Source organism: Hyaena hyaena, unplaced genomic scaffold (assembly GCF_003009895.1).
Source record: "Hyaena hyaena isolate Hyena2069 unplaced genomic scaffold, ASM300989v1 scaffold_152, whole genome shotgun sequence".
Taxonomy (NCBI): domain Eukaryota; kingdom Metazoa; phylum Chordata; class Mammalia; order Carnivora; family Hyaenidae; genus Hyaena; species Hyaena hyaena.
The window spans coordinates 972,134-991,117 of NW_024080784.1; the positions used below are offsets into that span (position 1 = coordinate 972,134).

The window sequence follows — 18,984 nt, forward strand, 5'->3', positions numbered from 1 at the left end:
AAGTTTAGGAAGCTTTTAGGAGATCTCAAGGATGGTAAAGGAATCCTTGCAATTATGGGAACTTTATAGCTGATGAGGGAAAACTGTCATTAGAAGTAAAACAAACCCATGTTGCACTATTATCTATCTCTACACTGTTTTCTCTTTTTGCTCTAGCTTTCTTTACACACCGGTTCCATTATGATTAAAACACTGTTGTACCATTACTCACTACTTTAATAAATTTAACTTAGGCCATTAGAATAACAAACATTTTAGTCTCTGTTAGAGAGAACTCTGAAACTAGATTGCGTTAATACTTTTGATAGGTGAAAGCCCAGGGATCTGTGACAAGGCATGCCTGCCTCGCAGTTCTTTGGTTCTCTTGAGGCAAGAGAGGGTCTCCATCTCCAGATTCTTCACCCTGTGGCCTGGCTTTGTGGAGGCTGGCTACCAGTCACTGACCTCCACACTAACATGATGATCGCTTTATTTGGGAGAAGGAGGTCTCTGTTGTATTCTTATTCACTGTGAAATGAAAATGGCTTTTGACTTCACGATTTAAAGATACGGCCAAGTCTACACCATCTATACAGGCTAAGGTATAAGTGTAGCATAATGTTGTTCTTTTGGGAGATTCTTAAATTATCAATTTTTTTTTGAGAGTCAAGTGTGAATGGGGGACAGTCAGAGAGTGGGAGAGAGAGAATCTCAAGCAGACTCCAAGGTCAGTGCAGAGCCTGATGCGGGACTCGATCCCACTACCCTGGGATCATGACCTGAGCCAAAATCAAGAGGTGGATGCTCAACTGAATGAGTCACCCAGGCGCCCCTTAAATTATGATTTCTCAATATTTTAAAAAGATGTTATGAATACTAAAATATGCCTTTGTAGATCCAGAACATTCATTCTCAATTTGCACTTCTACAATGTTAAAATCCTACTGTCCTATTAATATCATTCAGCAAAGCAGAAGTAACAACTGAATTGAAAATATTTATGCCACTAACATTGCATTATTAATAGTATTAATAATCATTTTTATAGACTGTATTTTTCAAATTGAAGTAGCACTATGAAGGAGTGTGTTACGTATGTTCCAAATATGATCAATATTGTAGTAATTCTCAGTTTTTTCCAGATCCAGTGTGTTTACTTAACATGCTCATTTTTGCCAGAGGCTTTGCTTATTATTAACAAATGGAGAAGATATTTGAGGGATGGGAAAGAAAATTAATCTGGATCTAGGATTAGATAAAATGCATCTGGCTCTGGCTTGAGCACATTTTATCTGAATTTATGAGTTTGGTACTTAGCAGACTGTTTCAAGTTTACTTTAAACAAGTTGGAACTTTTAAAAAAATTGTTTTTAGTGTTTTATTTATTTCTGAAAGAAAGAGAGAGCGAGCGAGCAGGGGGTGGGTCAGAGAGAGAGGGAGACACAGAATCTGAAACAGGCTCCAGGCTCTGAGCTAGCTGTCAGCACAGAGCCCGACATGGGACTCAAACCCATGAACCGTGAGATCATGACCTGAGCCAAAGTTGGATGCTAAACCAACTGAGCCACCCAGGCATCCCTAAACAAGTTGGAACTTAATGAATAGCAAAGAAAATGCCAAATCTGAATTTCCCTTTAAAAGTCACTACATGTTTAACATATTATTGGCCACACATTCTTATTTTTAAAGTCTATTCGACAAAACGTTTTTATTTGGATCAACTGAATAACTGTTGCTTAGTAATATATAATATTGTATCCTTCATACAGCAACATTTTGGCAAATATTTCTCTGAGTACCAAACAAATTCTGAATTAGGCGTTATGTTTCATTTACATTTTTAATTCTATAGGTTTTTCAATACTAAATTGTATTTATCATACATGCTGCCATGGGGGGAGAAAAAACAAAGAATACTCATCACCCATTTAAAGGGCTACTCTGTGGAACTTACCAGGATCTATGAATTCAATGCCATTGCTGCTGAGGTTTAATTTTTTTAGCTCATGAACATCTTCGAACTCCTTGGGTCGAAGCTGGTTGATTTTATTGTATGATAAGTCAAGTTTAACAATGTCTGGAGGGATGTTGTTTGGGACTTTCTTCAGCTCTGGAAAAACGAATAGCATTCTGGTTATTGAGGTTTCTTTTCATACCATATTCTCAGTTACTCTTCCACCTGTGGTTGAAGAGTCAACTCTTGAAGATAAAGGGGAAAAGGATAATCTAAAGCTAAATAACATTCGTATAAATGAGACATAGAATGTGTTAACTCCACCAGAGCCCCCTGGACCAGGTGCATCAGGCTTAGAGGAATGGATATCACTCCTCGCTGAGCTGTTCAGAGAAATGTCCTAGACATGGCGCTGGGGCTCATTCCTGGCTGTCCATTAGAAGCACCTGAGAAGCTTTGGAAAAAAAAAAAAGAAGCTAAAAGGAAATGAAACCAATCAAACCACTGTAATTGTGTCCCTTCCCATCCTTCCCTGCTCAAGGAAGGAGTTTTCACTATTAAATACTGCATGTGAGTTGTGTTTTCATTTCATTCTTCTCCTTCGATTTCTTCTGCCAACAAAAAAGCTCAGGTCTCTCCACTCTTAAAAAATGAACAAAAAGCTTTTGACCTTGATCTTATTGATCCTTTCCTCGGATGCTAAAATTTGAGGAAGTGTAGTCCTGACCTGTTGCCCCTGCTTCCTCCTTGGCATGTATCCCCTGAATCCTTGTGATTTAGTTTATACTCCAGCACTCCTAGACTCTGGGCACCTCAGGAACAACACTATTACTGTTAACTGTCACTACTGCTAGAGAAAAAGCCTCTGGAAAGCAGTCCAGGTTATCTTTCACAGGTTAATAGGAAATCAAGGTTCACCTAATTTGTTTCTATTTACATTTCTCTTTAAATTATGCTTTGAAAATAGTGTTATTTAAAAGCACTTTTAAAATGTTTGTTTATTTTTGAGAGAAAGAGAGAGAGAGAGAGAGAGAGAGAGGCAGAACATGAGTGGGGTAGGCTCAGAGAGAGAGGGAGACACAGAATCCAAAGCAGGTTCCAGGCTTTGAGCTGTCAGCACAGAGCCCGTTGTGGGGCTCGAACCCACGAACCAGGAGATCATGACCTGAGCCAAAGTTGGACACTTAACTGACTGAGCCACCCAGGCTGCCCTAAAAATATAGTGTTATTTTATATTTTAGTGTAATATTTGCCCTCTTAATCTTTAGGAAAACATTCTAAGGAGGTTTTATTTAATTTTTAAATAGGGCACTTGAAAACTGACGAGACACAAGACTGTTTCCACAAAAGAAAACTAGAAGCAATAAAATGTCAGGATTAACTGACACCTGAGAAATAGCATGGCCCAAAGGCTTTCTGAATAAAATGTTTGGAACTGGGTACAGTAAAATAAGCATATAAAAGGTGGTATCCATTTATCCATAATACCCTTTTTGGAACAGGATAATTGAATTGCTGATAATTTCTTCAAAATAGTAAAAAACCAAACAGAAAACTCTGGTATTTATGACTTCTTAGTCTATACCCAGGTTTATTTTTTCCCTTTTAAGGTTTATTTTTCCCTTTTAAGACTCAGAATCCATGGTCTTACATGGTATTGGTAGTTCCTTTCTGTTAAATTTGCTTTTTCTTCTTGATGGAATCTTAGTGTCTTGGTATCTATGTGCAGGAAGTGTTGTGGGTGTTCTAACAAGTATTAAATGACAAGAACCCTATGGGCTAAGTACTATGATTATTCTCATATTACAGGTGAGGAAGCTGAGGCACAATTTGCCAGTAGTCACAGTCCTAGGATTGAAACACACATTAGCCTAAGATTGTATGTTTCTAACCACTCTGCTCGGCTGCCTGTTCCTGGTACCTTTCTGCTGCTTTTATGCTACTTCATCTGCCCTTGAATCCTCAAGCCTAGCACAGGGTAAACCTGGAGAGGAGAAGGAACAGAGGTGGAGTCAATGTACTGGGGTGGCAAGAGACCTTCCTAGCTCTATATTTAAAATGATGTCGGGATGCCTGGGTGGCTCAGTCGGTTGAGCATCCGACTTTGGCTCAGGTCATGATCTCACGGTTTGTGGGTTCGAGCCCCATGTCAGGCTCTGTGCTGACAGCTAGCTCGGAGCCTGGAGCCTGCTTCAGATTCTGTGTCTCCCTCTCTCTCTGACCCTCGCCTGCTCATGCTGCCTCTCTGTCTCAGAAATAAATAAAATTAAAAAAAATAAAATAAAATGATGTCTCCCTGTTTTCAGTTGAGCAATAACAAATACTCCCTGCTTTTCCTCAATGGTAAGTTATCACCATCAGACATAGTATACATTTTACTGATTGTTTTCATTTTTGTCCTCTCCCCACCATAGAAGCTTCATAGTGGAGGCTTAGGACAATGCCTGATACAGCCTAAATAAATGATATGTGGCAGACAGCTTCTAAAATGGCACTCAATGTTCTCTACTAACATGTATGTCCTTGCATAGACCCTTCCTTTGAATATGGCTTGAACCCATGACTTGCTTCCAACAATAGGATGCAGCAAATGTCAGTGGATGCCATGTCCACAATCAGGTCACAAAAGATCGTGACTTTCCTTTTGCCAGCAGACCCTCTCCTGCTGACTTTGATGAAATAAACTGTCATGTTGGAGAGGCCATGTGGCAAGGAATTCAGGGTGGCCTCTGGCAAACAGCCAGCAAGGAACTCAGGTCCTCAGTCCAACAACCCTTGAGGAACTGAATTCTGCCAATGGCCGCATGAGCTTGGAAGAGGAGCTTTCCCCAGCTGAGTCTTCAGATGAGACCGCAGGCATGAGTTCTGATGAACACATTGATTGAAGCCTTGTGAAAGATCTGTAAGCAGAGAGCCCAGCTAAGCCATGTGTGGTTTCTGACCCACAGAAACGATGAGATGATAAATGTGTGTTGTTTCAAGCCACTAAGTATTGGGGTAGATCGTCACCCCATTGTAAATAAGAGCTCATGAAATGTTGAATTTGATGATTTCAGGATACTTAGGACTTGTGTAATAAAATGCTTTCAAAATATGGAGCGATCTTATTTTTGTCCTTTGGTAAGGCACTATTCTGTTTGACTTAGAATTGTGTTTGCCAATACATTAAAAGGTGAAAGATTTTAAGACTTGAACTTACAGTGTTGCAACAGTGAGGTTATCCTCCCTTTAAGATCATCCAGACCCCAAGTGGAGAGCTATATTCTCTCTGGAGGCCTACTTTTAAACAAGGAAATGGAGATCCCCGCAATAATTAAAAACCATGGAGAGAATTGAGGAAAGATCAAAGAAATAATTTCTTGACATTAAGTGTTTGGAATAATAATTGGAAATGGCTGTGACATCTTCTTAGAAAGATTTTAAAAGCACAATAGAGTTTTATTTCAAAATACCCAGTTTTATTTCAAAACACTCTTCTCAGTTCCTCCGTTGCTACCACATTGGTCTAAGTCAACATCAGCTCTTGTCTGGATTATCCCCAAAGTGTCCTAAGCCCATGTGACTGTCAAAACATAAATCAGAACATGCCATTTTCCCAGATGGCTTCTAATCCTCCAGAGATTCCCATCTTACTATGAATAAAACCTCAAGTGCTCATTAAGGTCTTATAAAGCCATTAAGAACTATAGGTTGTCATTGCCACCACAGACAGTATCTCCTAGGTTTTAGAAAGCAGGCTATTTATCAGGATTTGCTTGCTGAGCCCACATCTGTTGGGTTGGGCATGGGGTGGATGACAGAGACCTCCCAAGCAACCGCTGTAGGACAAGCTGAAGTGGGTAAACCACAAATAAATGGGTAGAAAAAACAGTTAATGAGAACTCCCTGAAACTCAGCGTAAGCAATGTGACAGGGCCTGTGGATGTTGCAAAGGGACTATGAATTGCAGAACCAACTTTGGCATTGTCAGCAATAAAACTAGGGTAAAAGTAGGATCCACAAGTAAAAATGAGGAAATACAACCCAAAGCCTTTGCTAGTGTGGCTTGGAAAAACATGGAAAGATCTTATTTGTTGTATTGATGAGTAAAAACAGTTCTTTAGTTCTTTTATCTTAAACTTGAATGAGAATTGCAAATACTGATATAAAATGTGTGTGCCTTTGATAGAGATTAAAGAAATACAAATTTCCCCAGGCCACAAGTCAAATTTGGTCAATGCCCCCATTTCTAAACCAGGCACCACCTCGTTATTTGCTGCTACCTAAAATTCTTGGTAAACACACAAAACATACCTCATATACTCTATCGTCACCCTTGACAAACCTTACCATTCCCCAACCAAAACTTGCTGAGTCTGAGGAGTGAACTGGGAAATTTTCTCCATGTAATTTCCCAGCTGATTGGCCAACTTATGTATGTATGTATGTATGTATGTATGTATTAAGAGTGAGCAAGCAAGTGTGCACAAGCTGGCGAGAGACAGAAAGAGAAAGGGAGAGAGAGAATCCCAAGCAGGTTCCACATTGTCAGCATGGAGCCCAATTTGGGGTTCAAACCCATGAACCGCAAGATCATGACCTGAGCCAAAATCAAGAGTTGGTCATCCAATTGACTGAGTGCCCAGGCGCCTGTTAGTGGGATATCTTAGTTGACAGCGATGTCAGAACTACTCTGAAGGCTCAGTAGTACGAGGCAAAGAGCCATAAATGACTGATTTTGCAAATAAAAAATTATTAATCATTGTTTAACTAGCAGTGAAATTAACTTCAGAGGCAGCTGAGAGCACTTTATCTGTATAATTCCCCCCAGCCCGAATCTTAGAAGTAAAATGAATCCTTAAAAATTGTAAATTATTCTGATAAATATGAAGTTAAAAATGCAGTTTTCAATTCTTTCATGTATTTTTGGCAAATACATTTACCTTAATGTGGCATAAACATGCCTTTCAACTAATGTCACATTTATTCCCTTTGGAAGACTAAGTTTTGTTAGCAAAGTGCCTGTCCCTCAGTGAATAAAGCTGTTATTTCTTTTTCTCACTGTCCAATGTTTTAAGACAAAAATAGTGATCTTTGAGGTCTGTGTGGTTAAACTGGCACATATTAGGTACCCTATGCATACTGTCTGACTCATCATCTGTCAGCTGGGAAAGACACAACTCCCGAGTTAGGGGAATTTATATTTGGGTTTCCTGTGTGTGCTCATGTTCATGGTATATTATACAGAGCCTAAAAGGAGAATCAGTAGGGATGCCTGGGTGGCTCAGCTGGTTGAGTGTCTGACTTCAGCTCAGGTCATGATCTCCCGGTTTGTGGGTTCAAGCCCCATGTCCGGCTCTGTGCTGACAGCTCAAGAGCTTGGAGCCTGCTTTGGATTCTGTGTCTCCCTCTCTGTCTGCCCCTTCCCCTACTCACACTCTGTTTCTCTCTCTCAAAAATATACAAACATTTAAAAAAGAAGAATAAAAAGTGGAGAATCAGTACTGGGAGAAAGCACCCAGAAAGCTTTTATACATCTTTCTTGGTTGATGTACCTGGAAGCATGAAGGAAGAGATGATATTGCATGATCGCCAGTGGCTTGGGGGGACTGCCTGTGGGAACTTAAAAAGGCAGCTTACCTTCTCTACACCTCAGTTTCCTCCTTTCTGAGGGTAATAACAGTGTTCTCTGAAGGCTGAGGAGTAAATTACATACTGCATTTACTGCTGGTACCATCCTGGATAGCATGTTTTAGGCTTCTTTAGATTCTATATAGGATCTAACACAGGGACCATAAGCAAAAGTATTACTCCACTTCAGCAGGGAGCTAGAGATGAATTGCTGAACATTCTTAGTATTTGACATTTGTTACCTACTCAGAGAATGGAATAAGGAAAATTACAGATTAAATACAGATTGTCATACTTGAGTTCTAGCCATGATTTTTAATTCTATGTATTTTTATTTTTAAAGGTTGCTTAAATTATGGCCTTTGCAAGACCAAAGAAGGCAGCTCAGTTATTATCATCAGTCCAAAGCACATAGCCCTGTTCCAGGCAGTACCTGGGAGTACAGCGGGTGTAAGAACAAGACCATTGCCTTTATGAAAAAAAAAAAAAACAACCAACTGAATCAATAGATATAGATCAATCAGGGGCGCCTGGGTGGCTTAGTCGGTTAGGCGTCCAACTTTCGCTTAGGTCATGATCTCGTGGTTCGTGGGTTCGAGCCCCGCGTCAGGCTCTGTGCTGACTGCCAGCTCAGAGCCTGGAGCCTATTTCAGAGTCTGTGTCTCCCTCTCTCTCTGACCCTCCCCTGCTCACGCTCTCTCTTTCTCTCCTAGAAATAAATTTAAAAAAATAGATATAGATCAATCATAGTGAAAGCAATCTATATTGATGATATTAACAGACAAAACTGCCCTTCACTTCGTAATCTATATTGTATATGCTCTCACTTATGTAGTCATTAACATTTGGAGGACCTTGAGTTGTCCTTTCATGTATAACCCAGTATTATTATATGTATAGTGTGTATTGTTTCCAGAAAATATGTATATTTTAACACAAGAAGGGATGAGATTATGGGGCATATATGGAAGGTTGTGTTTAGACAACAATAAGTTGAGGAAAGAAAACAAGAAATACATCTGTTTTTATAAGTTGATGTTTGACAAAAGAAAATGAGACAAAAATATCATGGGAAAAAAGACAAAGGCAGAAATAGGCTCATTGTGGAAGGAATGGTCCAAGTGCAGTAAAGCAGTAAAAATGGAAGAGATTTCCTAACACGTTATCTATTCTTAAGTTACAGTGCAGTCTAGCTGTAGAAGTCTTCGATTTTGTGTCAATGGCATTTTTCTCAGATATCAATGCACTAAACTGTGCATGCTTTGTCACCTGATGCAGCAAGTGTAAATTAACTTTACATACCACAGCTATATCAAGTAATCTTTCTAACTAAAGTTTAGGATTAGTAGCATTGTATTAGTTTTTTAAATATCTAATTTAAGTTTTCTAAAAAAAATTTTTTTTAAATTGTTTTTTAATGTTTTATTTATTTCTAGGAGGGAGAGAGAGAGACAGCGTGAGCAGGGGAGGGTCAGAGAGAGAGGGAGTCACAGACTCTGAAACAGGCTCCAGGCTCTGAGCTGGCTGTCAGCACAGAGCCCGACGTGGGGCTCGAACCCACGAACCGTGAGATCATGACCTAAGCGAAAGTCGGACGCTTAACTGACTAAGCCACCCAGGCGCCCCTCTAAAAAAATTTTTTAATGCTTATTTATTTTTGAGAGAGAGAGACAGAGCACGAGCAGGGGAGGGACAGATAGACAGGGAGACACAGAATCCCAAGCAGACTCCAGGCTCTGAACTGTCAGCACAGAGCCCAATGCGGGGCTTGAACTCATGAACCTCGAGATCATGACCTGAGCTGAAGCCCAGTGCTCAACTGAGTCAGCCACCCAGGCACCCCTGTAATTTAAGTTTTTAATCTAAACATCACAAAGGCATTGCTGGTAAAACATGTTCTTCAGCATGAAACAGTAAGTAGTCAGGGTAACAAGGTCAGGGAAATTCCACCCAGTCTGACTATCAAGAAACTGTGTATACTGACTTTTCTAGAATTCTTTAATCTTTCTATTGTTGAGACAGCTGTTTGCTTGAATGTAATCAGATTAAGGAAGATGGCAAGATCAGGCAGACCAAGCTTCAAATCTTGGCTTTGCTGCTTAGCCGTGAGACATCAGGCCCAAGCGACTGGACCTCCCTCAGCTTCATTTTTCCCAGCTGTAAATAAGGATAAGGCTACCTTCCTGGAAGCTGTGCACAGTATGTGTTCAGTTAATGAGCACTTTCTCTCCAGTTTAGAGGATCCCGGCATGATGTCTCTTGGGTCATGACACTAATTGTTCTACTACGGCACCCAACGATACACGTCTAACAGGGTGTTGTTGTAAGCAAACCTTTCCACGTCACTCGGCTGTGCTTTGCTCTCACCAGGTGCCACCCTTGGAGTCTGGGAGAGAGGGGCAAGGCTTGAGCACGTCTTTGCTGATAAATGAACGCGTTTACTCCTGGTTCAGGTTGCCAGCCTCTTCGGCGCCAACAAATTCCTGCCTCTGGTTCTCTGCAAAGGATCCAGGGTCTCTATGTTGCTTTTAACCTCTTTGTGTTCTTAAAGAAACACAACCAAGCAAAACTTCCTCAAATAAGTGGAAGGAATGACATCATGCTGTAATGTGACCCTGGCCCAGTGACAACTAGCTTTAATTGAATACTACAAATAAGTCATTAATCCATGCCAGAAACAAAACAGACACTGTCCTATGGCTGGTTATCCTTGGGTAGATTGCAGTTCCCAGACCACCCTTTGAGAACGTCTTCACTAACTCGTCAAGGGCATTACTAAAGTTTCCCACTTTCTTATTTCATGAATTAATCCTGTATGTGCAAACCCCGTGCAGCACCACACCAAGACTGTGTAGGATGTAAAACTCTGCAATGATTTTTCAGGAAGTAGGTAATATTCTGGAAAGCTTTTCTTAGCCTCTTAATTCTTGAATTAAATATTTTCAATTTAGTTCTTTCAATACTTTTAGGTTTTTTTGGGGTGGGTAATTTGGAGACAATGAAGATACAGGACGTTAGCAAGCATTTAGTGAAACCTTGAGACCAGAGGCACCTGGGTGGCTCTGTCAGTTGAGTTTCTGAGTCCTGATTATGGCTCAAGTCATGATTCCAGGGTCATGGGATCCAGCCCCACCTTGGGCTCTGCACTGATCATGGAGCTTGCTTGGGATTCTCTCTCTCTCTCTCTCTCTCTCTCTCTCAAAACAAGCAAAAATACTTGTGGCCAAATTCTGAGAAGTACAGATGTGCCATCACTACATCCCACATAGCCTCCCTCTCACAGTGCCCTTACCTGTCCCCTTTCACACATGATTTTCCTGGAGGTAATTTCCCCACAGACACACAAATCTGTTTTTGCTTTAAGTCACATTATATAGACAGCATTTGGACTTGTTTTTATACTCACTGGTCTACCTAAATTATACTACATTGTGATTTAAGATAAAGGGGATTCTTGACAGCCACAGGTTTTGATTAGCAAACAAGAGTAGCACCCGACTGGCTGCCCTTCCTGAGCATACCTTTTTCCCTCCTCTACTGTCCCCCAAATCCCCAACCTTGGAGTCAGAACCCTAGAAAAGTTTGGAGTAAATTCCATTGTCATGGGGAAAAGATTTCTGGTGGAAGTGACACCAGAAATCCCAAGGCATGGTGGAGTGTACGGAGGGTGAGAAGATTCAAAGAGCATTTTAAATCATCCATGAAAACAAAAAACTAAGAAACTTACAAACCTTTCCGTTTGCAGTCCAGCGTTTGTATGGGGAACACGTAATTGTAGCAAAGAGAAGAGTCCACTTCAGGCTTGATGACTGTGGGTCTCCCTGACACTTGAGGTTTCGGGTCTAATTGTTCCCTTTCTTCTTCATTGCACAACTGTTCAGATTTTATCTGCCGCAGCTTTTTGTTTCTTAGATCTTGTGGGCTTTCGCACTTGGCATAGTTCCCCAAATTCCGGTTTCTTGGAATCTGCAACATTGAAATAAGCGTTTCCATCTCACAAGTACAGTGCCAGGGGTTGTCATAGAGACGCAGGTAGCTCAGGAGAGGCGTATAAATGAACACTTCCTCCGTCAAGACTTTGATTTGATTGTGCTGCAGTAGGAGAGTAGTAAGTTTATTTAAACCAAAGAAAGCCTCACTCTCAATTTTGGAGATCTCATTCTGCTGCAGATCCAGGCTTTTCAGCTTCTTGAACTTGGAGAACATCTTGTTCTTCAGTATGCGGATCTTGTTCCTTGCTAACAGCATGTGCAGCAAATCCTGAGGCCAGTCGGGCAGCACATAAACTAGTTTTCTTTCTTGACAATCTAAGTACTTCTCGTGAAGGTAGGTGTACACTTCGCAGGGGAGGCCTGGCGCGTAGCGCTTGACGGGGTTGGAGCCTCTCTTGCTCCCGCCGGCCCGGCCATGGTTCATTCGGCCTCTGGAGCCCCCTAGGCTGGCCCTGCGGAGCTCCACGGATTTACAAAAGAAGAGCAGAATTACCACAGTGACCACGCGCATCCTGACATCCAGCTGGTCCCAATTACTTGGTGTGACAGATGGAACCAAGAAAGTTTTCCTTTGAAATCCAAGTTTGGGTAATCTTAGCTAATGCAATTTGGAACGAAGAGACCCAGCTGAGGTACGATGGAGTCCCTAGGTTGCAAGAGAAAAACATCTATGAAGAACCACTGTGAACATTGTGTTATTAACAGATAGTAGCAGCTTCTTAAAAAAAAAACATTCATTTTCTTTAGATATATTTTTTATGGTGGTATAAATGACGTATAACATTATATTCGTTTCAGGTGTGTGACAGAATGGCTCAACATTTGTATATATTGTGAAATGATAGCCACAATAAGTTTTTTGGTTTTTGTTAAGCAAAGACATTGCAATTAATAAAGGCACATTCTGAACAGGGGTGAGCGCATCCTCCCACTTGCCCCGTTTAGTGGCCAAATGTTTTGGGCCCAGAGTTTCAATGAAGACTCTCCTGCTTGCTTAACTATGTGACCTCAGGCTAGTTATTTAACCTCAACTTCAGAATCTATAAAATGAGGCTGACGTAGAGTGCCTGGGTGGCTCAGTCAATTAAGTCTCTGACTTTTTTTAATTAAAAACATTTTTTAAATTTATTTCTGAGAGAGAGAGACAGCATGAGCAAGGGAGGGTCAGAGAGAGGGAGACACAGAATCCAAAACAGGCTCCAGGCTCTAAACAGGAGTTCAGCACAGAGCCCGATGCGGGGCTCGAACCCACAAACCATGAGGTCATGACCTGAGCCAAAGTCGGACACTTAATTGACTGAGCCACCCAGGCGCCCCAATTCTCTGACTCTTGATTTCAGCTCAGGTCATGATCTCATGGTTCATGAGTTCGGGCCCCACTTCGAGCTTTACTCTGACGGTGTGGAGCCTGCTTGGGATTCTCTCTCTGCCCCTCCCCTGCTCACACTGTCTATCTCAAAATAAATAAATAAACTTAAAAACAAATGAGGCTGAGGATACCTGGTAGTATTGCTGGGAGAATGAAATGGGCTCACGTGCCTAAGACACTTCATAGAACCTGGTCCAGGAGAAGTACTCCAGTGTGTCAGGGCTTAGCGTTATGAAAACTGAAACATGTAATGTTATCAGCACATCAGATTCAAGAAGTGAAAGGGATACTTCCAATAGCCTTGAGATGGTCACGAAAGGAGTAGGTCCCCAATAGCAGTCCTCCTGAGCTTGTGTTTTTCCTTCCTGTTCTGTCTCCCAATCACCAACCATATTGAATGTGAGATATGGAAATGTTCAAGGTAAATAGCACTGTCCTTGGCAAATCTTACACATCTTGCTTCAAATGTCACCTGAGCAAAGCCTCCTATGACTACTCTGTTTAAAGTGGCATCTCTTTCCACTTGCTAGCCACTGTCTACCTTCTTTTTTATTTTTCTCCATAGCACTAATCTCCACCTGTCAAAGTAGATATTTCACTTCTTGTGTTTACTGTGTCTCCCCCCATGAGGATGTGAATTCCCTAAGTTGGGCAGGGACTTTTGTCTATTGTGTTCACTTGCTGTATTTCTAGCACCTGTAGAGTTTTTGGCATATAACAGGTTCTTTGTTTTTTCTTATTTTTTTAATGTTTTATTTATTTTTGAGAGAGAGAGAGAGAGAGAGACAGAGTGTGAGCAGGGGAGGGGGAGGGGCAGAGAGAGAGGGAGACACAGAATCCAAAGCAGGTTCCAGGCTTTGAGTTGTCAGCATAGAGCCTGAACGGGGCTCAAACCCACAAACTGTGAGATCATGACCTGGCCCAAAGTTGGTCACTTAACCGACTGAGCCACCCAGGTGCCCCCACATAACAGGTTCTTGATAAATATTTGTTGAATGCATGAATTAGTCTCAAGTAAATATTCTATAAAAATATTAACATCATAAATTTATTATTGCATTGTTTTTGGGAATCTGTTTTCTTCCTTAACAAGTATTACTGATGACTTCTAAGGTCTGCACATTTTAAAGAATTGTTTTCACTTTTAAATTCTGAAAGTGGCTTTGGTTTGCATTTATTTCTTAGGACACAGTCCATTCTTGGCAAAGGAAGAAATGTTCATCATCTATTTATAATTAATAACATTTCTCTTGTTATTATTGTAGGGCTAAGTGGTTATGAGCAGCAGATGTGGTTTCTATTCATTGCAGCAGTGTAAATGCCAGGATGTTTGGAGTTTTCCTGCTCGATGGGGGTCTCCTCCACCTAGAATGACTTCCCCCTGTTTGCCTCAAATGTTCCTCCCTTTTACTGTTTTGTGTCCTCTCCCCTAGATGCTTGTTTTCCATCTCAGATTTGGAGTTTTACTTCCTGTCAGTCTAGACCCAGAGTGCTGACTGTAGAACACTTTGCTATCCAGCTCTTTGTGGACATATGTCATCTTCCCTGTGAGACCGTAAGCTGTACAGTTTCCCCTGGTCCCAGAGCTAACCAGGCACTTGGCCTTTCTGATCCTCTACTTCTCTGCAATTCATTATAAATTGTATGTAAATCTAATCTAAGTACATCCTAAATATTTTGTTAATTATGATGCATGTTGAATTATTTACAATACGCATGCTGATGTGTGAGCATTATACATCATACATGTGCTATGCCTGCAGCTTTCTTCAAAATGCATAAAAAATAAGTTGGATTGAAGGATAGATAGAAAAGATGGATGTATAGGTGACTGCGTGACAACGCAAATACTGTGCAATAGAAATAGAATCTTGGTAGTGGGTTATATTCATTGTACAATTCTTCAAGTCTTTCAACTTTGCTGTGTTTGAAAAATTTTACAATAAAATGATAAAAGAAAACAAAATCCAAAAAATGAGCAAAAAGCCGTGCCACAAAATAAGCAGGTTGTTTTTCTTCCAAGCTCTAAGTATATACTGTTTTTCCCAAAGTAGTACTTTTCTTTTTCCCCTTTCCTTCTGTAATCCTCAAACAATAATAAACATGTGTATGTATTTTAATTTTAAAGCCAGAAGAAATCGGTTTTCTGGGAAAAGGAACCATATACTTAGAACAAGTTACATGCCAAAATTTTTGTTTGTTTTCTAATGAATACATCACATTGAATGTAGGATGGAAAATTTTTAAGTTTAACCATTTTTACTGTGTTGTTCAGTGATGTTTAACTTGTTTGATTTAGGCCTCTGTAGAAATCTGCAAGAGCTGAATGTGTCTGACTGCCCAACACTCACAGTAAGTATATGAAATTTATTTTACTGTTATTTATATAGATTCAGACTTGCTGTGTTGGAGTGCCAATAAACAGAGATTTTGCCAAAATGTGTGCCTGTGTGCTCATTTAGGATCAAATGTTAAAAAAGCAAACTATGTTAAACATTGGCAAGAAATTTTATCCCATTTGTATAATGCTATTTATTATTCATCCTGTAGCTATCTGCCCAAGGTTGGAGTCTCTGGAAATGGAAACTATTTAACAATTACACAAAAATGAACTATATTTATATTTAAGGCCACGTGTGTCTGAGACAGAAAAAACTGGGTCCCAGTAGAGACAATAGGCTCATTTTAGTGGTCTTCACGGCTATCAGGTGTGTGCCAAAGAAGATAAAAATGAACATGTAACCTGGAGCAGCTGCTTCCTGGTCCCTCTCTCCAAGCTTTTCTTTTACTTCCAATCTGTCTTCCACCCTGTGAGTGCATATGCTTTCTAAAAGGAAGATCTGATCATTTTACTCCTATTTTCCATCATTTATACATACATATTCGTCACCTACACTATTGATAAAGTCGAAGCTCTTTAACGTTACTCTACCTCGGACACCCTCTGGGGTCTTGCATCCTTTTCCACCCCATCTTGCTCCAATCCCTACGTCCACAGTAAGCTGCAGCAACCATGCACTGCGATGCTTTCTTTGCTCCAAGAGTCAAGCTGCTCTTTGCCGTTTCTCTTTTGCTCAGGCCATACTCTTGGCATGGAATGACCTTTTCCTTTGTCCTCAGGTGCCCCTACAAAATGGGGCACCTCAGGCTTTAAGGCTTACTTTTGGTACCACTTCCTTTATCAAGACATCACTGACTCCCAGGGCTGGGTTCGTTGCTGCTCCTCCGGGTCCCTATAATAAATATTCCTAATCACAGCATTTCTGCCTCCTCCAGTAGCCTAAGGGGCCCAAAGCACAGGAGATGTATCTTATGTTTTGTGGTAGTCATAGCACATAGCACAGACCTTGGCATGGTAAATACTCTATAATGTTTATTTAATGAATAGAGTTGTGCAGAGATATGTAGTAGGTAATGGACAAGATAGCATACAACTTGAAGTTCCATCTTGGACTGACCTGTTCGTATGATTTTTTAAAAGTGTTTATTATTATTGAGACAGAGAGAAACACAGCATGAGTGGGGGAGGGGCAGAGACAGAGGGAGACACAGAATCCAAGGCAGGCTCCAGGCTCTGAGTTGTCAGCACAGAGCCCGACGCGGGGCTTGAACCCACGAACTGTGAGATCATGACCTGAGCCGAAGTCGGACGCTCAATCGACTGAGCCACCCAGGCACCCAGACCTGTTTGTATGATTAATTAACGTCACAAAAGTGAATATGATCAGCCTAGAGAGAGAAAGAAGGCATGAGAAGATGATTTAGGAGAGAACTTTGGGGGGTTTCTGGCTTTTAGAAGTAGGCAGAGAATCAATAGCAAAGAATCTCCAGAAAGAACAGTAGGAGAAGCAGGGTGAAAACAGAGGAGTCTGGCTGACTGTCATGCTCATTAAGCAGCAACTCCAGAGTGACATCCACACCCTTGACTCCCTTGCTACCTCCCAGGGTTGTCATTATTTCTTTCAAATTTCTGTTTCATTCTGTGGATATTTTTAGTACCTACTGCATTAAAAGATGTATTTATCTGTATATGTAAAGATATATAGGGAGTTTACATGCTATAACATACAGGTGTTAGAGGGAATTTAAAGGGAATCAAGTTTCAGTTCCTGCCCTCAGGGAGCTTTAGTTTTGCACTTGAATAAAAGATCACAGTCTTTAAATTTGGCTTTCTAATAGGAAAGTCAAAACACTGCCATCTGCATTGAATTTGTGAACATCAAAGTCTTGTCCAGTTTTGGAGTCTAATACTATACAGGGCTGATAATTTTATCCAGCTACATTTTACTGTTGTTTTTCGCTTTGAGACATAGACTGGGGAGGCAGGTATACATTTAAGGAGCCGTGTAACATCCATTCAGATAACTTTATTTCTAAGAAGCTTGCCTCATGAATATATTACATTCAGAAAGATTTGAGAGCATTGTGGACAAATTCAGAAACCATTTTGTAGGGGCGCCTGGGTGGCCCAGTCGGTTGAGTATCTGAGATCAGGTCATGATCTCACGGTTCGTGGGTTTGAACTCTGCATCGGGCTCTGTGCTGACAGCTTGTTCAGAGCCTAGGGCCTGCTTCGGATTCTGTGTCTCCTTCTCTCTCTCTGCCCCCCCCTCCCCCCACGCCGCATCCTCCCTCCCGCCCCCTGGGTGTACTGTCTCAGTCTCTCAAAAATAAATAAATGTAAAGAAAGAAAAGAAAAACCTTTTTGCAATGAGGACAGTCAAACTGTTTTTGAGTTTATGTGCTCAAGTGTTTGGGGATTGAACATTGAGTTCTTTTAAATACTGAGAGTAGGATTCGTCTGAAACTTTTTGGATATCCAAGCTCTGCCAGACAGGAAAATGTAATAAATGGTTTGCCTCCATATCTTAAAGGAAAGCCAGATTCCTCTATGGTGCAGAAGACATATTTCATCTTCCTCCTCCTGGCCCCACATTTTCATCTTCTCTGTGGCTACCTCTCTACGGGTGGGTGTACAAACCAGCTTTCTATCTTCTCCTTGCTCCATCTCCATCTCATTTGTATTTTTGCCAGAGACTTTCAATGGGTGTACAATCACTTTGATATTTGATTGGTACCATGAACATTTTTCAAGACAGGTTTCGTTTATATTAAAGTACAATGTTGCTCGTTATGGTTCTTCTCTCCATGCCTCTGGGAAAACTGTACTGCATATTTTTAAAATCAATCCATGTATATCCAAACCCTGCATTTTAGGGGTGGAGTATCTAGAAAAATCCCTGGCAGCTTGAATGCAGTGGCAAAAATACAGTGTTTATTGAAAACCCTGACGTTGTTCCCATGTGTCATCGGCACAAAGAACCTTTCCCTATAGCAGAACTACAGCTTTTACAACTGCACGATTTTGTTATTTTAATATCCATGGCTCTGGGAAATAGCTAGGAATACAATGGTAAACACTGTTGATCCAGCTGAAAATAAACCTTTGCCATCCTTAGTAGTGCTGGAGGTGGCCATACTGAACACGCAGAATTCTTTCCCAAACCACATCCCCTAGCCAAGTGCCAATTCACATCTTTCTGTAATGGTCTATTCTTTCCAGGACTGATGTGTCACAAGCTCACCTCATCGGTGTCTCACCAACCATAATTAAATAAATAAAACCATGCTGCTCCTTACTTATACTAAAGCATCTTACGAGTAGTTACCCATCTGAGAAGGAGTTCCACTGCAATGAGAGCTTGCAAGTCATCTGGTCTTGTAAATGCCATGTTAGGGCTCATGCTTGAAATCACTATTCGTTTTCCTGTCATGCTCAGGTCATGGTGGCATTGTTCTCTGGTACCCCAGTTTCAGCTCTCTGGGGGACGGGTGCTTGAATCCTTGAGGGTCTTACCTGCAACACCCTCAACACAGAACTTCATGTTCAACATGCATGTAGCCCATATTTTACTTCAGGCCTCCTCAAACTTACCATAAATTTGGTGAGGATCTGTTTAGCTGTTTTAGTACATTCAGTAACAGAATCACAAAAACTTAATTACACACACACACACACACACGCACACACACGCACACATTTCTATAAATCTATATTGAGTCACTTTTAAAGAGGTCCA

General features: G+C 40.9%; 2 protein-coding genes across 2 annotated transcripts in view; one reads left to right on the top strand and one right to left on the bottom strand.

The window, feature by feature from the left end:
* FBXL13 (F-box and leucine rich repeat protein 13) overlaps nt 1-18,984 on the top strand; it is a 196,979-nt gene that overhangs the window by 91,773 nt on the left and 86,222 nt on the right. Inside the window, exon 10 of the mRNA XM_039239125.1 lies at nt 15,204-15,256. Within this exon, the coding sequence (XP_039095056.1) occupies nt 15,204-15,256 (53 nt within the window). The remainder of the gene's footprint in view (nt 1-15,203; nt 15,257-18,984) is intronic.
* The window catches only part of LRRC17 (leucine rich repeat containing 17), a 33,026-nt gene that overhangs the window by 3,562 nt on the left and 10,480 nt on the right, over nt 1-18,984 (bottom strand). Inside the window, exons 2-3 of the mRNA XM_039239124.1 lie at nt 11,275-12,181; nt 1,934-2,089 (exon numbers count right to left, since the gene is read on the bottom strand). Coding sequence (XP_039095055.1) covers nt 1,934-2,089; nt 11,275-12,046 — 928 coding nt within the window. The 5' untranslated portion in view covers nt 12,047-12,181. The remainder of the gene's footprint in view (nt 1-1,933; nt 2,090-11,274; nt 12,182-18,984) is intronic.